The sequence below is a fragment of the Podarcis gaigeae genome (genome assembly GCF_964106915.1).
Source record: "Podarcis gaigeae genome assembly, chromosome: 6".
Classification (NCBI taxonomy): domain Eukaryota; kingdom Metazoa; phylum Chordata; class Lepidosauria; order Squamata; family Lacertidae; genus Podarcis; species Podarcis gaigeae.
Window position 1 is genome coordinate 20,262,562 of NC_139682.1, and position 17,188 is coordinate 20,279,749.

At 46.2% G+C, this 17,188-nt stretch overlaps 1 protein-coding gene across 1 annotated transcript; it reads right to left on the reverse strand.

The window, feature by feature from the left end:
- Positions 1–447: 447 nt before the first annotated feature.
- LOC310847148 (somatomedin-B and thrombospondin type-1 domain-containing protein-like) lies at positions 448–15,689 on the reverse strand. The gene is made up of 5 exons (XM_083744719.1): positions 15,027–15,689; positions 12,357–12,551; positions 9,609–9,687; positions 7,609–7,785; positions 448–1,176 (listed from the first exon to the last, which is right to left on the reverse strand). The coding sequence occupies exons 1-5, from the start codon at positions 15,250–15,252 to the stop codon at positions 1,059–1,061; spliced, it is 795 nt and encodes a 264-aa protein (XP_083600845.1). The 5' UTR covers positions 15,253–15,689; the 3' UTR covers positions 448–1,058.
- Between the last annotated feature and the right edge of the window lie 1,499 nt (positions 15,690–17,188).

Genomic DNA, 17,188 nt, shown 5'->3' on the forward strand with positions numbered 1-17,188 from the left:
TCAGCGACTACTCCCAATCACCAGTCTAGCTGCTGCACTTTGGATTAGTTCAATTCCCAGCATCTCCAGGTTGGGCTGCCAGTCAGTGCAGACAATACTGAGCTAGATAGGCAAATGGGCAGTTTCCTATGTTCCTGAGAGTCCCCAGCATTCCTAGGAAGCAAAGTTCTCTGCTCAGTATCACACATTCAACCCATTCCTCCTACACATGCAGAATCTACCCAGCCTTGACCAAGGTGCTCCACTTTCAGGCCTGAGTTTCAGTGGCTTGTAAAAACCTGAGTGAAAGGAGTGGTGGACATCACAAGCCCCTAGTTCTCCTCTGGCTTGGATCTAATCCACACAGCAGAATCCCCAGCTTATAGCCTGGCCAATACATTTCCCAAAGGCCTGTGATCATAATGGGCTTGGGTTGAGCATAGTTTTAACTACGGAAAGGCACCAATAAAATGAAGCTGGAGAACAGGAGGAAGAAAGATGGAGAGGATCAGATTTCCTCTTATAGTACCTCATTCATTCTGGAGCATCACTGCAGCAAACCCAGACAGTGTAGAAGGGGATGGAGGTTTAGGGGGCTGTGGGAGGTGGGGCTGACCAAGTGACATGACATTATCTCCAAATCCAAAAAACTGATGACTCAGCACATTTCAGAATCAACCCAAGTTTGGGATGAGCTCACTCATCTCCCAGGCATCTGGTTGGCCACTCAGAGAACAGGAGGCTGGACAAGATGAGTCTATGGTCGAATCCAAGGGTTCTCCCTAGGTTTTGATCTTTACTGCTCACTTGTCAGCATGGTCTTGTTGGCCTGCCAGCCTCAAACCTGACTCTCCCAGGTCTCTCCTGCACATATTACCTGCTTCTTTAACATGCCAATAACTTCAGCTTGAGACTCAAGGAGAATGTCCTGTGTCACCAAGTTCCTTAAAGCAGCAAGTACCCTTGATCTTAGAATATATCCATTGGCATCACAACTGTGGCTGTTCACAGTTGAACTTCTATTAAGGAGAACCTAGGAGGAGATGCAGACTCAAGGCAGAGGGACAACTACGTGAAAGTCAGATGAACAAGAAGCTGTGGACAGAAGGGCAGGAGCAAGTGTGCAGCTGGCGAACTCGCTTCCAGGTCCCTCTGCATCTTGGGTTTCCTACGGCCTGCCAGTGCAGTAGCTGGTTCCTGGAACAGAAAAAGCAGAACCAAGCATTGATACAATGCATTCAGCTTCCCCCAAAAGCAGCATCAAGGAAAAACACACACACAAGTCACACAGCTTCAGGTGAACACATAAAAAGAGTTGAATCAATCTTGGCTTTTGCTTGTACTTCAAAAGCATTTCTCAATCCATACTCACAAACTAAAGGCCCTTGAGAATGGCAGGAACACCTGGTAATTCTGAATCACTGAAAACACAGTAAACACCTTCCAGATGCTGGACGTTCAAACAAAGATAACTGTGCAGTACTGAAGTGCACTGTTCACTTGAGCTTCAATCTCTCAACCTGCAGGTCCAAAGTGGTTTTTATCACTTGGCTGTTGCTTCAAAGGGACACCGTGCAATCTCCTAAATTTGTCACAAGTAGCAGGCATTGCTCAGTGTTGGTGTATAGGCTTGTGGGCATTATATCCCATGTTCTCTATCCATAGCATTTTCAGATAAAAAGCATCTCAGGTAGCAGGACCAGAAACGCCATCAGAGCAAACATTACTGGGAGAGATGAACCAATGGGGGCTCCAGAGGCACGGATGCAAACAACTGCATGTTTATTTTGCGTGGGAGAGTAAGTTTCGTATCAGCATCTTTAGATCCTAATGTATCCTCAATTCCTTAATATCCAGTACCAGAGCCATGCAACAGGTTAGTGAAACTCTGCTCTATTCAGAAAGCACAGGCATCCAGAAAGGCGCCAAAGTACAGACAACTGTCATTTTCTTTCGTTTTCTGAATGTGTTTCCCCACCCCCTCATTAACTGAAGAGTGGTTGGTGAGGGAAGAACCGAAGGAGAAATTTTCAGTACAGCACTAAATGCAATAACTTAGGTCCATTAGTTTTATTATTATTATTAATGGGATTGCTTTACTGAGTATTTTTATTATGCTGCCTTTTTTAATCATTCTATATTTTAACAATTATGCGTGGTCAGTTTTTATATTCTGTATTAAGCAGTATATAAATTAACAAATAATAACCAAAATAAATAAATACTCATCTCTTAAGAATATTGGGAAGGGGCTGTGTGGTTACGTATCAAACCCACACTCTCAAAATCTCCCCCTTTCCCTCCATTTTTGAGACAGATTTCTTTTTTTGAAACTAGACCTCCACTCACTAGTAAATGGTCAAAGAAAAGAAATGGGTGGAATCAGGGCAGAATTAAGTGTCAGGAAGTCCTACATATGAGTAGGAATCCGGCAGAGACACATGCCCAACTGGCATGTTCTCTCCCTCCTGGTCGGTTGTTTGGGAGATTCAAAAGCTTCCTCCAGCCCGAACATCCCAGCGACTGATACCAAGAGGTATCAGCAGACTTCAGCATCAGCAGAGTATAGGCAGTTAGCGTACAGACTCAGTAGCGTAGCTTTTGGCTATACTACGTTTATTTACATATACACACTTGGAGCATCGCAACTCAGCTCCTTCCTCTTCAGCATCAGACAGCAAAGAGACAGAACAAAAGGACAAAAATCCTACATCACGGAAACACAGTAATAAAAACATCCTGTCTCTGTCACTTCCCACAATGTGGAATGAAACCATACACCGTCATGTGATAAAAACAATCCCATGACTGCAACACAGTGGAAAGAATCCTTACATTAAGTAGGGTGTGCACAAGTAGAACAAGGTCTGCTCGTGCACAACTCAGCTTAATCCTGCCCACAGCTTTACAGTGGACATTGTGAAGGCCAATTTGAAGTGGCTACTACTGAGCAATCATGTTTAATCACTTGCATATTAGCCTTTGCTGATGGACAAATTATACTTCTTGGCCCTCCATGTAAACAAGGTTATACTTGGAAAAACAGTTCCTTACACCCGTCCCCATCTGCATGTACATAAATGTCCATAACAAAAGCACATTCCATAGTGAATACAACTTACTGCAAACTATAAGGAACAGCTAATCCTTGCAGGCTTGCAGGAAGCACTGGTTTTTCCAGCAATTCCCAGTGCATGCTCTCTGCAAATGTCAACTGTACTTACTCAGGTCTGAACTTTCCAGTACCATTTCTCAAATGCTCCATTAAAAAAACCAAAAAACAAACAAACACTACATCATTTTAAAGGCTGGTCGTTTTAGGCTTCAGTGTACTTGTTGGAGGAAGGCACAGCCAGCAAGATTATAGCACTGTGTAAGGTATCTGCAGCTCTCAGAATCTACTTTTTAACTGACTTGGGTACTGTATGGGTTCATAATGGCATAACTTGGAACTATCTCCAGTTATACCAAGACAGAATATGCTGGCAAGCTGTTACTGCACAGAAACTGCTTTTAGGCAAAAATCCCAACCACACACCATTTCCATTTTTCTTTTTCTGAATGACACATTCCATAAACACTGAGCACCTTAAGGGGGCTTTTCTTGGGTGGGTGTGTATCCCTTGGGGTCCTTTTTGTGTTTTTTTTTTTATGTATGTCTGCAAAACTCGAAGTTCCACCAAACATGCCAGTTTATCTCGCACTTGTTTCTCAGTGGGCCTATTTTGGCTCCGGGCCCATTGGTCCTCAACACCCAAGTTTTCTGTTAAGAGGGCCATATTACCCCTTCATTGTACCCTTGGAAAAGATGAATAGTCTCCCGGCTGCGGGCTCTCTTTCCCACTCATTCTAGGGGCTGCTCCCCAGCTGCTCTCCATTCTCAAATGATTGAGACTGGCAGATCATCGTGCCATCACGCCCCCCAGCTGATTTGGCCAGCCCTTCACAGCCTATTTCTGGAAGAAAGAAGGAGGGGAGGAATATCGATGCACCGGCCCAGTTGCACGAGACGTGACCTTGCGAGACATTCCGAACGTGGCTCAGCTAATTCAACAAAATGCTTTGAACCGTACACACGCGAGCCTGAAATTGGATCAATCCATTAAGCCAGCTTCATAACAGGTGAAGCACTTCCTAGGAGATTTAGCAAGAGGTGTCATTCTCAGCCCAACTACTCTTTTCTTACTTTCAAAGCAGAGATTAGTTCACGATGGGGTCATCCTCACTAGCTATGGTCTTTGTTGCTTTCCCCACCAAGGAAAACCAGTTTTTAGCACTCTATCTAAGCAAACAGCAATTCAGGTATTCTCTGGATTGACGTTTGCTCTGATTCAACACTGAAGAGCAGGTTTTCCCTAGAAAAAAAAGGAAAACCACTCTGACCTGTACCTGGAAAGCATGGGTTAAGTGGATGTGGGGACGAGCCCCAAGTCTTAAAAGAAGCAAAGAAAAACAAAAAAAAGAACAGAGATTTGCTTGTCCTAAAGGGAAAGATAGGGGAAACGCGGGTGGCGCTGTGGGTTAAACCACAGAGCCTAGGACTTGCCAATCAGAAGGTCGGCGGTTCAAATCCCTGCGACGGGGTGAGCTCCTGTTGCTCGGTCCCTGCTCCTGCCAACCTAGCAGTTCGAAAGCACACCAAAAAGTGCAAGTAGATAAATCGGTACCACTCCGGCGGGAAGGTAAATGGTGTTTCCGTGCGCTGCTCTGGTTCGCCAGAAGCGGCTTAGTCATGCTGGCCACATGACCCGGAAGTTGTATGCCGGCTCCCTGGGCCAATAAAGCAAGATGAGCGCCGCAACCCCAGAGTCGGCCATGACTGGACCTAACAGTCAGGGGTCCCTTTACCTTTAAAGGGAAAGATAACTTGCCTAAGAAAGTGATGGAAATGCTTTTTAGTTTTAAGGAGCAAGGCCGGGGGGGGGTACCATGCACAATAGGAGGATGTAACTGAAAATGAAAGTGGCAACAAACACAAGGCAATTAAAAAGAACAAAGCAATTCTGAAAGCTGGGACTACTCTTCAGCATGTGTACGGTTCAAGGGGTTGAAAAAATCACATTGGTTAAAAGGATTCAGGTTTTCATTGCAAAAACATAATGACTGGGCTGGATTGAGTGTGGTCACCCCTCCCTCCCTGCTCCCAAAGATTGAATTATCAAAGCTCAATACATGTTAAGGATCAGAGTGTCCTTTCCACTACCGATTCCTCTTCATTTGGCCCTCTCCTCACTGTGGCATGCGAGTGCTGGGACAAAGTTTGAGAACCAAACATTTCCCCCCAGCAGTTATTTGCTCTTAGCTTCAGAGCAGCCCTGATGGACTGGACCAAAGGTCCATCTATAACACAACTACACTCCCACCACTGCATCCCGTTTCCCACGGGGGCCTCTGGGGATGCCAAAAGTAGGGCCCCCCTTGCTCTTCCTTCATGGCAGCCGGAATTCAGTGGCATTTTCTCTCTGAACCTGTAAATTCCACATGAGCCTTTTTCAGGCATTTGCCTTCTGTGAGCAGAAAAGGCAGTCCGTCTGGATCAGACTGAAGGCCTGTCTAGTCCAGCATTCTGTTCTCACAGTGGCCAAATAGATACCCATGGCAAACCCGACATGCACCAGGTCTCTCTGACTCACAGTCTCCAGCTATGACTTCATCTGGTTTGCCTGTGATGACTGTTTCAGGACAGGGATAGGCTACTCACTGTAAGCCTACATGTTGGTACCACTGAGGCTAGATTACTGCAATATGCTCTATGTGGGTCTGCTCTCGAGCCTGGCTCAGAAGCTCTACCTGATGCAGAATGTGGCAGCCAGGCTGCTGACAGGGGCACATGGCTGACAACATGTGACCATTGTTAAAACATCTGCACTGGCCAGGTTCAAGGTCTTTGCATTAATTTAATTACATTAATTGATTTGTCTTTATTCTTGTATGTCCCTGAATTGTATAAGGTAAAGGTAAAGGGACCCCTGACCATTAGGTCCAGTCGTGGCCGACTCTGGGGTTGTGGCGCTCATCTCGCTTTATTGGCCAAGGGAGCCGGCGTACAACTTCCAGGTCATTTGGCCAGCATGACTAAGCCGCTTCTGGCGAACCAGAGCAGCACACGAAAACGCCGTTTACCTTCCCGCCGGAGCGGTACCTATTTATCTACTTGCACTTTGACATGCTTTCGAACTGCTAGGTTGGCAGGAGCTGGGACTGAGCAATGGGAGCTCACCCCGTTGCAGGGATTCGAACCACCAACCTTCTGATCGGCAAGTCCTAGGCTCTGTGGTTTAACCCACAGCGCCACCTGTGTCCCTTCACTGAATTGTATGCTCCTGATCAAATAAACAAAAGGATAATATTTTTTAAAGTAGTTTTTTTATAAATAAATATTGCTTCTGACACCAAAAGTAATACAACCATTGTGACAAACAGCCTAATCCCCCATGGGCACATGATTCGGGAGTGGCCGTCTGCAGATTAGAGCCTACGGTACTCATGGAGGCTTCCAGGAAAGGCAGAACCCCGGTTTTCCAGAATTCGACATCAGGCAAGTAACCTACATGGGTCAAACAGGCCCTCTGCTGCAGACATTCGCTCTCCAATTCATAGAGGGGGGTGGGGACTGAGCTAACACACTCATTCCTACTCTCTGTCCCTTGTGCCTCCATTGACTGAGCTCATAAGATGAATGCCTGAAGAGGACTAGAGTCATCCCATATACTAAATAGCAAACTCAGTACTCCTCTTACGTTTTTACTGCATTTTATGGCCTCTCCAAACAGCTACAGTGGCTGTTATTGCTGCCTTATCAAAATAACTGCACTTCTATAATGAAAACTTTAGGGAGGTGCGGGGAGAATACCTAGCAGTGCTTTTCTTGCTCAATACCGCTGATAAAATGCTACCTGGAAGAACATGCTGTTTCATACAAACTTATTTGTTGTTTAAAATGTTCTTGAATGAGCACTGTCACAACAACAGCCAGGGCAGATTTAGTTTCCATGTTCCTATGCATTAAGAACGGATCGAGTTGAGCCAGCTTGCTTTTGACGGTCAGGATGGGCCAACAACGCAATCCTATAAGGGCCTACTCAGAAGTAACTCCCATTGGGTTCAATAGGGCTTACTCCCAGGTAAGTGGGTACAGCCAGATTCACGCATGCATGTTCTGGAGGACTGCAACATCATGTTGCATGTGCATAGCTGGAGTCATTCATATCACACATATTTTGAAGGATGTACATTCATATTTTGAGGTCAATTTAAGGCATTGGTACTTACTTTTAAAGACCTAAAGGCTGGTCCATTAGGGCAAATGAGATGCTGCCCCACCAGTCTCAATCTGCCCTCTGCCCGCCCCCACCTGCATATTTTCTACAGCCAGTGTGTGTAAAAAGTAACTCACTGTACAAAGGAAAATTCACATTCATTGCCTAGTTCGCTTCTGCCTCTTGCCCCACCCATCACTACCATGTTACCCCACCCCAAAAGTTGCCCAGAAGCAAACGCAGCTCCCAGGAACTGAAAAAGTCACCCCGCCCCTGTGCTAGGCAGTACAGAAGTTTAGAAGACGGGGTTGCAATTTTCCCAACAACAAAGCATTTCCAACTGAGCAAAAGCAGAACAATCAACTCTTACTTTTTGGCTCCGCTGCCATCCCCTGAGCAGTGCAGGTTCCTGGAATCCAAAGCTGGGTGCTGGCACTCAACACACACCAGATGTCCTTCACTGAGATATTTCATCCAATGAGTGTAAGAGCTGTTCCCATGCAGACATCCTTCTGTGATGGCCATGAGCTGAAATTCGACACAGTACCTGCCATGGGAAGAGAGGGGAATAGGGTTGCATGCCACCCCAATCTCCGAACTGTGCAAGATTCCAGGGGTTCCAAACGCTCACCCAGGGTCTGTGTAAGGCTTACTTACAAAAATAAATATGTGTATCGCGTGTCAGGGGAGGTGCAGTACCTCTGGTGTCATACTATAAATACTTACTGGGCCAAATTCATTTCAACAAAGTCTTCAGGTGGGATGTTTTACTCAAGACGTATTGGTTTTCCCTGTAGTGGGAAGCGAAATGTATGGAAGTGAAAGCTGGACCATAAAGAAGGCTGATCGCTGAAGAATTGATGCTTTTGAATTATGGTGTTAGAGGAGACTCTTGAGAGTCCCATGGACTGCAAGAAGATCAAACCTATCCATTCTGAAGGAAATCAGCCCTGAGTGCTCACTGGAAGGACAGATCCCGAAGCTGAGACTCCAATACTTTGGCTACCTCATGAGAAGATAAGACACCCTGGAAAAGACCCTGATGCTGGGAAAGATTGAGGGCAAAAGAAGGGGACGACAGAGGATGAGATGGTTGGTCAGTGTTCTCAAAACTACCAACATGAGTTTGACCAAACTGCGGGAGGCAGTGGAAGACAGGAGTGCCTGGTGTGCTGTGGTCCATGGGGTCACAAAGAGGCGGAAATGACTAAACAACAACAAATGCCTGCTAAAATTAATGAATAGGATTAAGTTCCTGTGAATATACTCAAGAGTAAAACTGAGCTAAATACCACCCTTCAACTCTACATCCATTATTTGCAGGAGGCTTTTTGAAATTTATTTGGCCAACCTGTATACAGGCATCTCTCCACTTACACAGGAATTATGTTCCCGGGTACCACTCATAAACGTGAAATCACGTATGGTGGAGAACACCATCTATAAAGCCTGTAAATGACCAAAACCTCTGCCAAAAATTCACAAAAACCCACCAAATTCCACCACAACTGCTCCCTCCAAACCTCCTTTCTCCAACGCCCAACTCTTCACAGGCCTCAAAGATTGGTGCAAAGGTTCATGGGATTGCTAACTCATTTCCTGCTCTTTGGGGACCATTTTGCCCTTTTTTGAAATTTTAATCAATTTATTTAAATATTTCCTAGGGCTGCGCATGTTAAGTTATGGGTTAACATATCAGACGACACAGCGATTCTTCAAACAGCTCTTGTTTATTCACAGAACAGAACTGAACTGAAGGGTTCAGCAGCCTGCTTATATAGAGCTCCACTACAACGCAACAGTAGCTGCTTTCTGTAACTATCCAATCACTGAACGTCACTTTCAATCCCTTATTTGCATATGTGGACCTGAGTGAAAACTATCTACAGTATTGCCCTGCTGGCCCAGGGTGAGAACTTCAGGACATAACAGCGCATATATGTGGTTGCACATGAGTCCATCGTGTGTAAGCTGGGGAGACATCTGTACTTATTCAGGACTCTATGTGTATTTTTCTCTCCTCCCTTGGAAGCGGCTGCAGCTCAGAACCAACTGAATTGTTAACGTTTTTAATAAGGCTGCCGAGGAAGACTTTGTCAAAATGTGCTTGGCCTATTAAGGATTTACAGCGGTGTATTTACAGGGATTGTGACAGCACCATATAAATGAAAAGTGCAGGTTAAAGCACTGTTCTATGTATAAGCAGGAGGCTGGGGGAGCATAAGTGCTGGAGGGCCAAAGGCTGTACCAGTATGTCTTCCAGGCCTGTGAATCTAGACTCGTGTCATTTCATTATATGAGCTCCAGGCCATAGTGTGACCCACAGGAGGACAGCAACGCTGTAGAGTCCTCAAGCAGCTCATTACTTACCCGGCTCTTTCATTCTCAATGGACACAGCTCGCTTTCTCCTCGCTTTCCCATAGCCTCCAGTGGTTATTAATGCTGGGACTACTCACATCAAAGGGGAAAAGGAAAACACAGCAGACATGATAAGTGACAACGGTGCCCTGAGCCCGCCTGCATCTGCAGAACAATAACAACTGGGTCTTTAATGCCGTGTCATTTTCCCTCTGGCAGGAAATCAGAGAGAGAGAGTTCTCTCCCACATTCTCAGACCGCTGGTGATTATTCATCATTCCGCTGGGCAGAAAAGGGTACCCTCCGCCCACAAAATCCCCCCTTGTTGTCCGTACAAACAGGCCTGTTAATTATCATCCCAGAAACTACGCTGGAGGGAGCAAGCTATTTTAATAATATCCCAATTTAGAAATATACCACTTAAACTCTTCTGCAGCCTACAGATTTTATTTTGGTCTCAGAAACACTGGTTTTGTTTTGTGTTGTTTTTTCCAAAGCAAACCCAAAAAATAAAAAGACAGAAGAAAAATAATAACCAGTCTAAACAAGTACACCAGAAAAGTGCTGGTTGTTTAGGAAAAGGGTGGGCAAAAGCTAGAGATCGCAGATCTCTGGTTGATTTCCAGTAGCACAGCAAAGATTTTTGACGCCCAGTTGTTTTGACAATATCTGCAATAAAACGAGTTGTTCCGCCTAAATTAGGCTGCTGAAAAGAAAAGCTCCAATTAGGACCATGCTTTTGTGAAAAAGGGCTATGGACTCAGTTCAGTTCCTGTGCTGAAGACAATTTCCTAGCCTCAGAATGTGCTCAGAGTCACCCTGTTCTTGAATTCTAACTGTGCGACTTGTTGCACCTGCCTCTGGCTAATAGCTCTTGGGGGTCTAGTAAAACAGGAGAATATGAAATGAGCCTTTCTGGATCAAGCCAAAGGTCCATTTAGTCCAGCATCCTGTTCTCGCAGTGACCAACAGATGAGATGCCTACAAGCTGGATGTGAGAGCACAATAGCACTCCACGCGCGCACACACACACACACACACACTTTGATTCTCAGCATCTGGTATTCAGAGACATACTGCATCCGACATGGGATCCAATAAGCCTGTATTCTGCCCACCACTGCTTTAAAATTCTGAATAGTGTTGTTCACACATTGCACTGAACACGGGTGCAGGCGGTCTCTACAAGCACACAAGTCTTAGTGTGAAAGTGTTGCACTTGTTCATTCGTACAGCTCAACTATTGTGTGCAGAAGCACGCAGACTATATATTCACTAAATATTAACATGTGTATTATGGTACATGTGGGACGCGGGTGGCGCTGTGGTCTAAACCAAAGAGCCTAGGACTTGCTGATCAGAAGGTTGGCGGTTTGAATCCCCGCAACGGGGTGAGCTCCTGTTGTTCGGTCCCAGCTCCTGCCAACCTAGCAGTTCAAAAGGACGTCAAAGTTCAAGTAAATAAATAGGTACCACTCCGGCGGGAAGGTAAACGGTGTTTCCGTGCGCTGCTGTGGTTCACCAGAAGCGGCTTAGTCATGCTGGCCAGAAGCCGTCTGCGGACAAACACTGGCTCCCTCGACCTATAAAGCGAGATGAGTGCAGCAACCCCAGAGTCGTCCACAACTGAACCTAATGGTCAGGGGTATCTTTACCTATTGCGGTACAAATGTATAGCTGAACTATTTGTGGACAAAGTTTGTATGAATGTAATGTGTGAATGTTACCGTTGTCTCTCACGTGCAGATTTAATTAAATAAATATACCAACAGCACAATCCTAACCCCCTCTACTCAGAAATGAGTCCACCTGAATTCAGTGGGGCTTACTCCCAGGTAACTTGGGTTAGAATCACAGTCTTAAACTCAGCTGTGATTTCTCTAAGCAGGTGACAGCCATAATTTGAATGGAGCCCAGCCCCAACATATCCTCTTGTACAAGCACATGTTAGTCTGTTGCAGCAAAAGCAACACCGAGTCTTGTGGCACCTCAAGGGATATGGGTGGCATTCAGCTCTTCTGCTGATGGAAGGCAAGCTTCCGTGGAAGTAGGAGGGAGGCCAAGCCCAAGGGCAGCCCCACCCAGAGTGCACTGTGGTAATCCAGCCTCAAGGTTACATATGCATGGACTACAGTGATCAGACTTCTTTGGCTGCTCTGCAGCAAAGGCACTCAGAAGAAAGCTTGACCAATCCTTAAGCTAGATGTCACTTTGCATCATCCCATGAACTAGAAGAGGGACATATGCAACTGCTCTCCAAGCACAAGCGTGCATCTAAAGCTGTTTTGTGTGCTGTAGGGCCACTCTAATTTAATGAATGTGTCGAGGATTAAGCACAGGGCATTATAAACTACAGCACTTTCTTCCTTGCATCTGGGATAGCTCAGTCGGTAGAGCATGAGACTCTTAATCTCACGGTCATGGGTTTGAGCCCCATGTTGGGCCAAAGATTCCTGCGCTGCTGGGTGTTGAACCAGATTACCTTTGTGGTCCCTTTCCAACTTCTGTGATTCTGTGTAGCTACCACACCAGCAGAGCAGTGCAAGAAACCCAGCCAAATATGGGATACCCCTGTTAAGCAAGAGGCACTTGACATGAGTCAATAACTTTCTTCAGCTTAGAACAAAACAAAAGTAACCAGAAGAAATGCTCTAACAAGACTTTGGGGGGGGGGTACAATTTAAACCTGAATGCACCTTGTTTCTGCCAATAATCTGTTCCCCCCCACACACACTCCACCCGTGCCCTGCTCCACTTACTGAAGGGCTGCTTGCACTCTGTTCCTTGCTGAGTCCAATACTCAAAACAGCCAGCCTTGTCCTCAAGAGGAGGGCAGGCTTTGCCGCCATTTCTCGGCTCCCGGATGATGCGCCTCCTCCTCACACGGTACGCTGCCTTGCAAGTCTCCGCACAGCTGCTCCATTCGCTCCACTCAGAGACCACGCAGGAGACCACTGAGGAAAGGAGGAGGAGGAGGACAAAACTCACAACTGTTATCTATTCCATGCATTTCCAGGCTGGCATTCTTCTCAAATATAGCAAGTCTGATTCATTCCTGCCAAGCAGGAGTGGCAGCATTTAGGTGTCCCAACTTAGCCCACATTCACAATAGGCGTTTGAAGCAATCATGATGCCACTTTAAACTGCCAAGTTTTCTACTTACAGGGTCATCTGTCTGTTTACATTGGGAATTACTTTAAAAAAAATGGTTCCCCAACAGCAGGATGAAGTGAGGCAGCTCATTTTACCAGCTCAGCATTCTTCCACTTCATTCCACTGCACTTCGGAGAACCAGCCAGCTTGAGCTTCATAACCATGCAGGAATATAAAACGATTCCCTATTCCACGCAATTACTCTGGACGTGTAATGCAAAGCAGAGTTTTCAATCCAAGTATATGTGTGGATTCAGACATCTTCCAGCCCTCTCAGTTGCCAAAGCAAAGATGACTACGGTGAAAAGAACAGCTCTCCAATTTCTGGCTTTTGCCACAAACACCCCACCTGAGTGTCAGCAAGTCACGTCACCTATCTGCAAACTACCACAGTACATGCAGAGCAGGCCAAGAGTGACACTTGCAAAGTACAATATTGTGCCATTTCTTCAAAAAGCCACAAGATGGCACCAGTTGAGAATACAGTGTACTCGGGTTAAGTACTTAATTCGTTCCGGAGTTCCGTTCTTCTTAACCTGAAACTGTTCTTAACCTGAAGCACCACTTTAGCTAATGGGGCCTCCTGCTGCCACCGCGCCACCGCCACGATTTCTGTTCTCGTCCTGAAGCAAAGTTCTTAACCTGAAGCACTATTCTGGGTTAGCCGAGTCTGTAACCTGAAGTGTATGTAACCTGAAGTGCATGTAACCTGAGGTACCACTGTATGGATTGATGAGGCATAAAGGAAAGGGACTTACGCTTCAGTAGCTCTAAGAAAGGCTAATCAAGCAACCTGCATTTTGTGGAGAGGGATAATTCTGTTTTGCTTGAATTTTCTTTTACATATGTTCCCTTTTTAAAAAGGACCCCATGTTTTCAATTGCCTAATAGAAAATAGCAATGTTTGTCTCCTGGAAAGTTTTACTAAGAGTTATGGGAAGTATAGATTATTATAGGGATGGGATGGGTTGTATGTGGGGGTGGGGGGAATTCACAAGCAGAACTCTGCATTAAGTAAAATATCCAACATGCTGAAAACCTCAGCTTTTGAAAAGTCAAGATTTAGGAAATTCCTATTTGCCAATATTTGGGTTCTGTTGTACTAGGGAACAGGAAGAAGATGTTAATATGCTCAGTGTGTGAGAGATATTTTTTTTAAAAGTAGTATTAAGAGAACCACTATAGTTACTCCAGGCCATTACAAATGCCTTGAGTTGTACCATATGCTCCAAACTCTATGAATAATTGTGCACACGGGGCTTCAGTGTTAGCTCTTTTTGATGCCTTGCAACAGCAGGATAAAACAGCACAATTTGCATAGCTTATGCTTTTGCACAGAATGTTATTGATCTTTTTAATAAAGAAAAAGTTCTGAATGCAACTCTCCCTGTTTATGACAATATACATGTCAACAGCACTCAAATGTCCTCCAAGAACATTGAGATTCATTGGTATCTGATTTCCAACACAAGAAAGCTTAAGCCACTATCGCTTCCCCCAAGTTGCAATCCTAACTTTAAAAGGAAACACTTTTATGCCGGTGTTAGCCCCCTGCTGAACTCCAGAGTACTTATCTCCAAGTAAAACATGTTTAAGACCACATGGAACAGCTGCCTTGGGAGTAAATCCTGTGCAAATCAGTGGGATTTAGTTTTTAAATAACATAGGTAGGAGTAGATTGTCAATACTGTAATTTTCCACCTGGGCTCGGTAACTTCCAGCTCCCTCTAGTACTCTTAAATTCAGGGATGAAGAACCTCAAGCCCTGCAGAGATTTTTGAACTTCCAACAGCCCTAGCCCTAACAAGATGAGGCAGATGAGAGTCTGCATTTGGAAGGTCACAGGTTTCTCATCCGGACAATAAGCCAAAAAGTATTCACACAAGGGCTGTAGTCCATTTGAATTGGCTACACCAAGTCATTTTTCCACCCTTGAGTTTCAATCGTAGTTCCCCTTCTGGGTGGGATCCGGCACTCTGAAAAAAAGGCACTGCTCTTTCTAAGCATGTCATAGAATTGTAGCGTTGGAAGGGTTCCCCGGGGGTCATCTAGTCCAGCCCCCTTGCAGGTGCTGAATTTGACTTATCGCTGGAAAGCGCGAGTCTGTGGCCTTCCAGCTCCCATCAGCCCCAGCCACCAAACCCCATGGTGAGAGATGAGGGGAATCCAAGAAAAGAAAACACCCACAGGTCCCCCATGCCTAATCCTACCTGAGCTGGACCATCCATCCTCAGGTGTAGCATCCCCCTCCCCTACTCCTCCTGTTCCTTACCCACCTGGGCACACCTGCCGGTAGTCCTGGCAGCAGTCCAAGGTGTAAGGGCACGCCTGGTCGCAGTAGCAGGGCCCGTGGGACCCGTCCGCCCTCCAGCCGGTGCTCACGCACGCCATGCTCCGGCCCGTGCAGCAGCGCCCCAGCGCCGCGCAGCCGCCTTCCGCCTCCGGCGCGGCCAGGAGCAGGAGCAGCCCCGCGCGCAGCGTCCAGCAGGGGCGCGCCCGCATGATCCTGCCCGAAAGGGCGACGCCGACTGACCTGCGCAGCGCCGAGCACCAGCTACTCTCGGCCGAAAACTAGGCGCTCGATCCGGGACTGAGACCGGAGTGGATCCGGTGAATTCAATAATGGGAATTAATAGGAGGAAGGTGGGCGGGGGCAAGTCCACGCGGACTTCCTAGATGTCGGGCGCGGCGGTGGATGCTGCGCGGAGCCCACGCGCAAAGTGCTCCGGTGCGCAAGTTGGGCAGCGCTTGCCTGCAGAAGAGCTGTTGCCGCCGCCGCCGCCCAGCTGAACATCCGCCCTGCGCGTGAAAGTTTCCGAAAGCGGATCTGGAAAGGGAGCAGCCCAGGGCGACCTTTAGCCAGCGCGCCAACCTGCGCTCGCCCCACCCCAAGGCGGCGGGCGCTCCGCTCCCTGTCCGCGCTGACCTTCCCCCCTTCGGCGGGGATTAGAAGGCGCCCAGGCGACGTTTAAAGGAGCAGGACGCTCTGGGGAGCTGGCGACGCTTAGTGCGGAGCGGAGCGGCGCGGCAGCCGGCACGATGACCCCCCCCCCTTCGCTTGTTTAGCAGGGGGGCCAACTTGAATAAAATATTGGGGGGGATAGGTAAGCCCCGCCCTGCATAATCGATCACAAGACGCTGAGCACGCCATAGCTGTCAACGTTTTTTTTTTAAGGAAAATTCCCTTATTCCGAATAGGATTCCTCGCAAGAAAAGGGAAAAGTTGACAGCTATGGCGCACGCACACCATTTCGATGGCAATGCCCATCAACTGAGGGGGAAGACTGGCCCCCTCAAATATTTTATTGGCTCCTGTTCTCAGAAGCAAGGGAACCCCCCAGCCTTACAGTGTGGGAGAAACTGCTTGCTCGCCCTGCCTGGGCTACAGGATCTGGGTTGCTTTCAGTCAATGGGCATTTGGTGGTGTAGTTCACTGGTTAAAATTAATGAGCTGTGAGCTGGAATTACTTTTTTTTGTCCAAATTTATTCCTCCATGAATAGCCATAGGTGAACCAGCATTATTACTATTTGCCAGCTACAATGCGTGTGGGAATTCTACTGCTTGCCTACCTTACAAAACCGTTGTGTGTATTTCTGGGATCGTTTGTCTGAAGTGTTTTGAGCACTTTAGGGAAAGCATTGCATAGCTGCTGACTGGCAGAATCCGAGACCAGGGAGAAGAGTCGGTGGAAGAAGACTGGAAAAAAATTAAAGATTATTTACAGAAATACTGTAAAATTAATGAATGTTAGAAAAATGTTGGAATGAAGTTATATGGCTTTAGCAGAAAGGTTATAAGGAATTAAGTACAAATAGATTTTTAATGTATTAAAGGGAAAAAATAAGGTTAGAATAAGTTAAGATAAATTACAGGACAGAAAACAGAGGAAGATGGAAAGGAATTGCTGAAACAGTTAATTGAAGTGGAATACAAAAAGGGAGGTGTGAGGTGGTCCTGGAAACAAGTGAATGAAAGATAAGATACTGAAATTACTGGATGTGTTTTAAATTGTGTTTGTTTTGTGTTGTTAATTCAATGTTTTAGTGTTAGTGTAATGTAGAGTTTTTGTTTTTGTATTGTATTGTATTGTTTTGTTGAATTCTTTTTCTTTCTTTTATAGTCTTTAAACTGTTAATATTATTTTTTTTTAAAAGCATTGCATAGCTGCTGAGGCTGCAATCCTGCGGTACATGCAGATGGAAGTAACTGTCCTACAGTCCTGAGAAAACACCCACAGGACTGAGCTGCATATATTACTGTATCTCTTCCCTTCCTTCTGCATAGTTTTTATGTCCACCCAGATGACAGCACACCAGGCTGGTGGAAATTAGTTGAACCAGAACAAATGTCAGCCGGGTTTTCTGTGGATTGACATTTGCCCTGATTCAGCAGTAAACAGCAGGGGGGGCTTCCGGGTGGGACAAAAGAAAATCCTC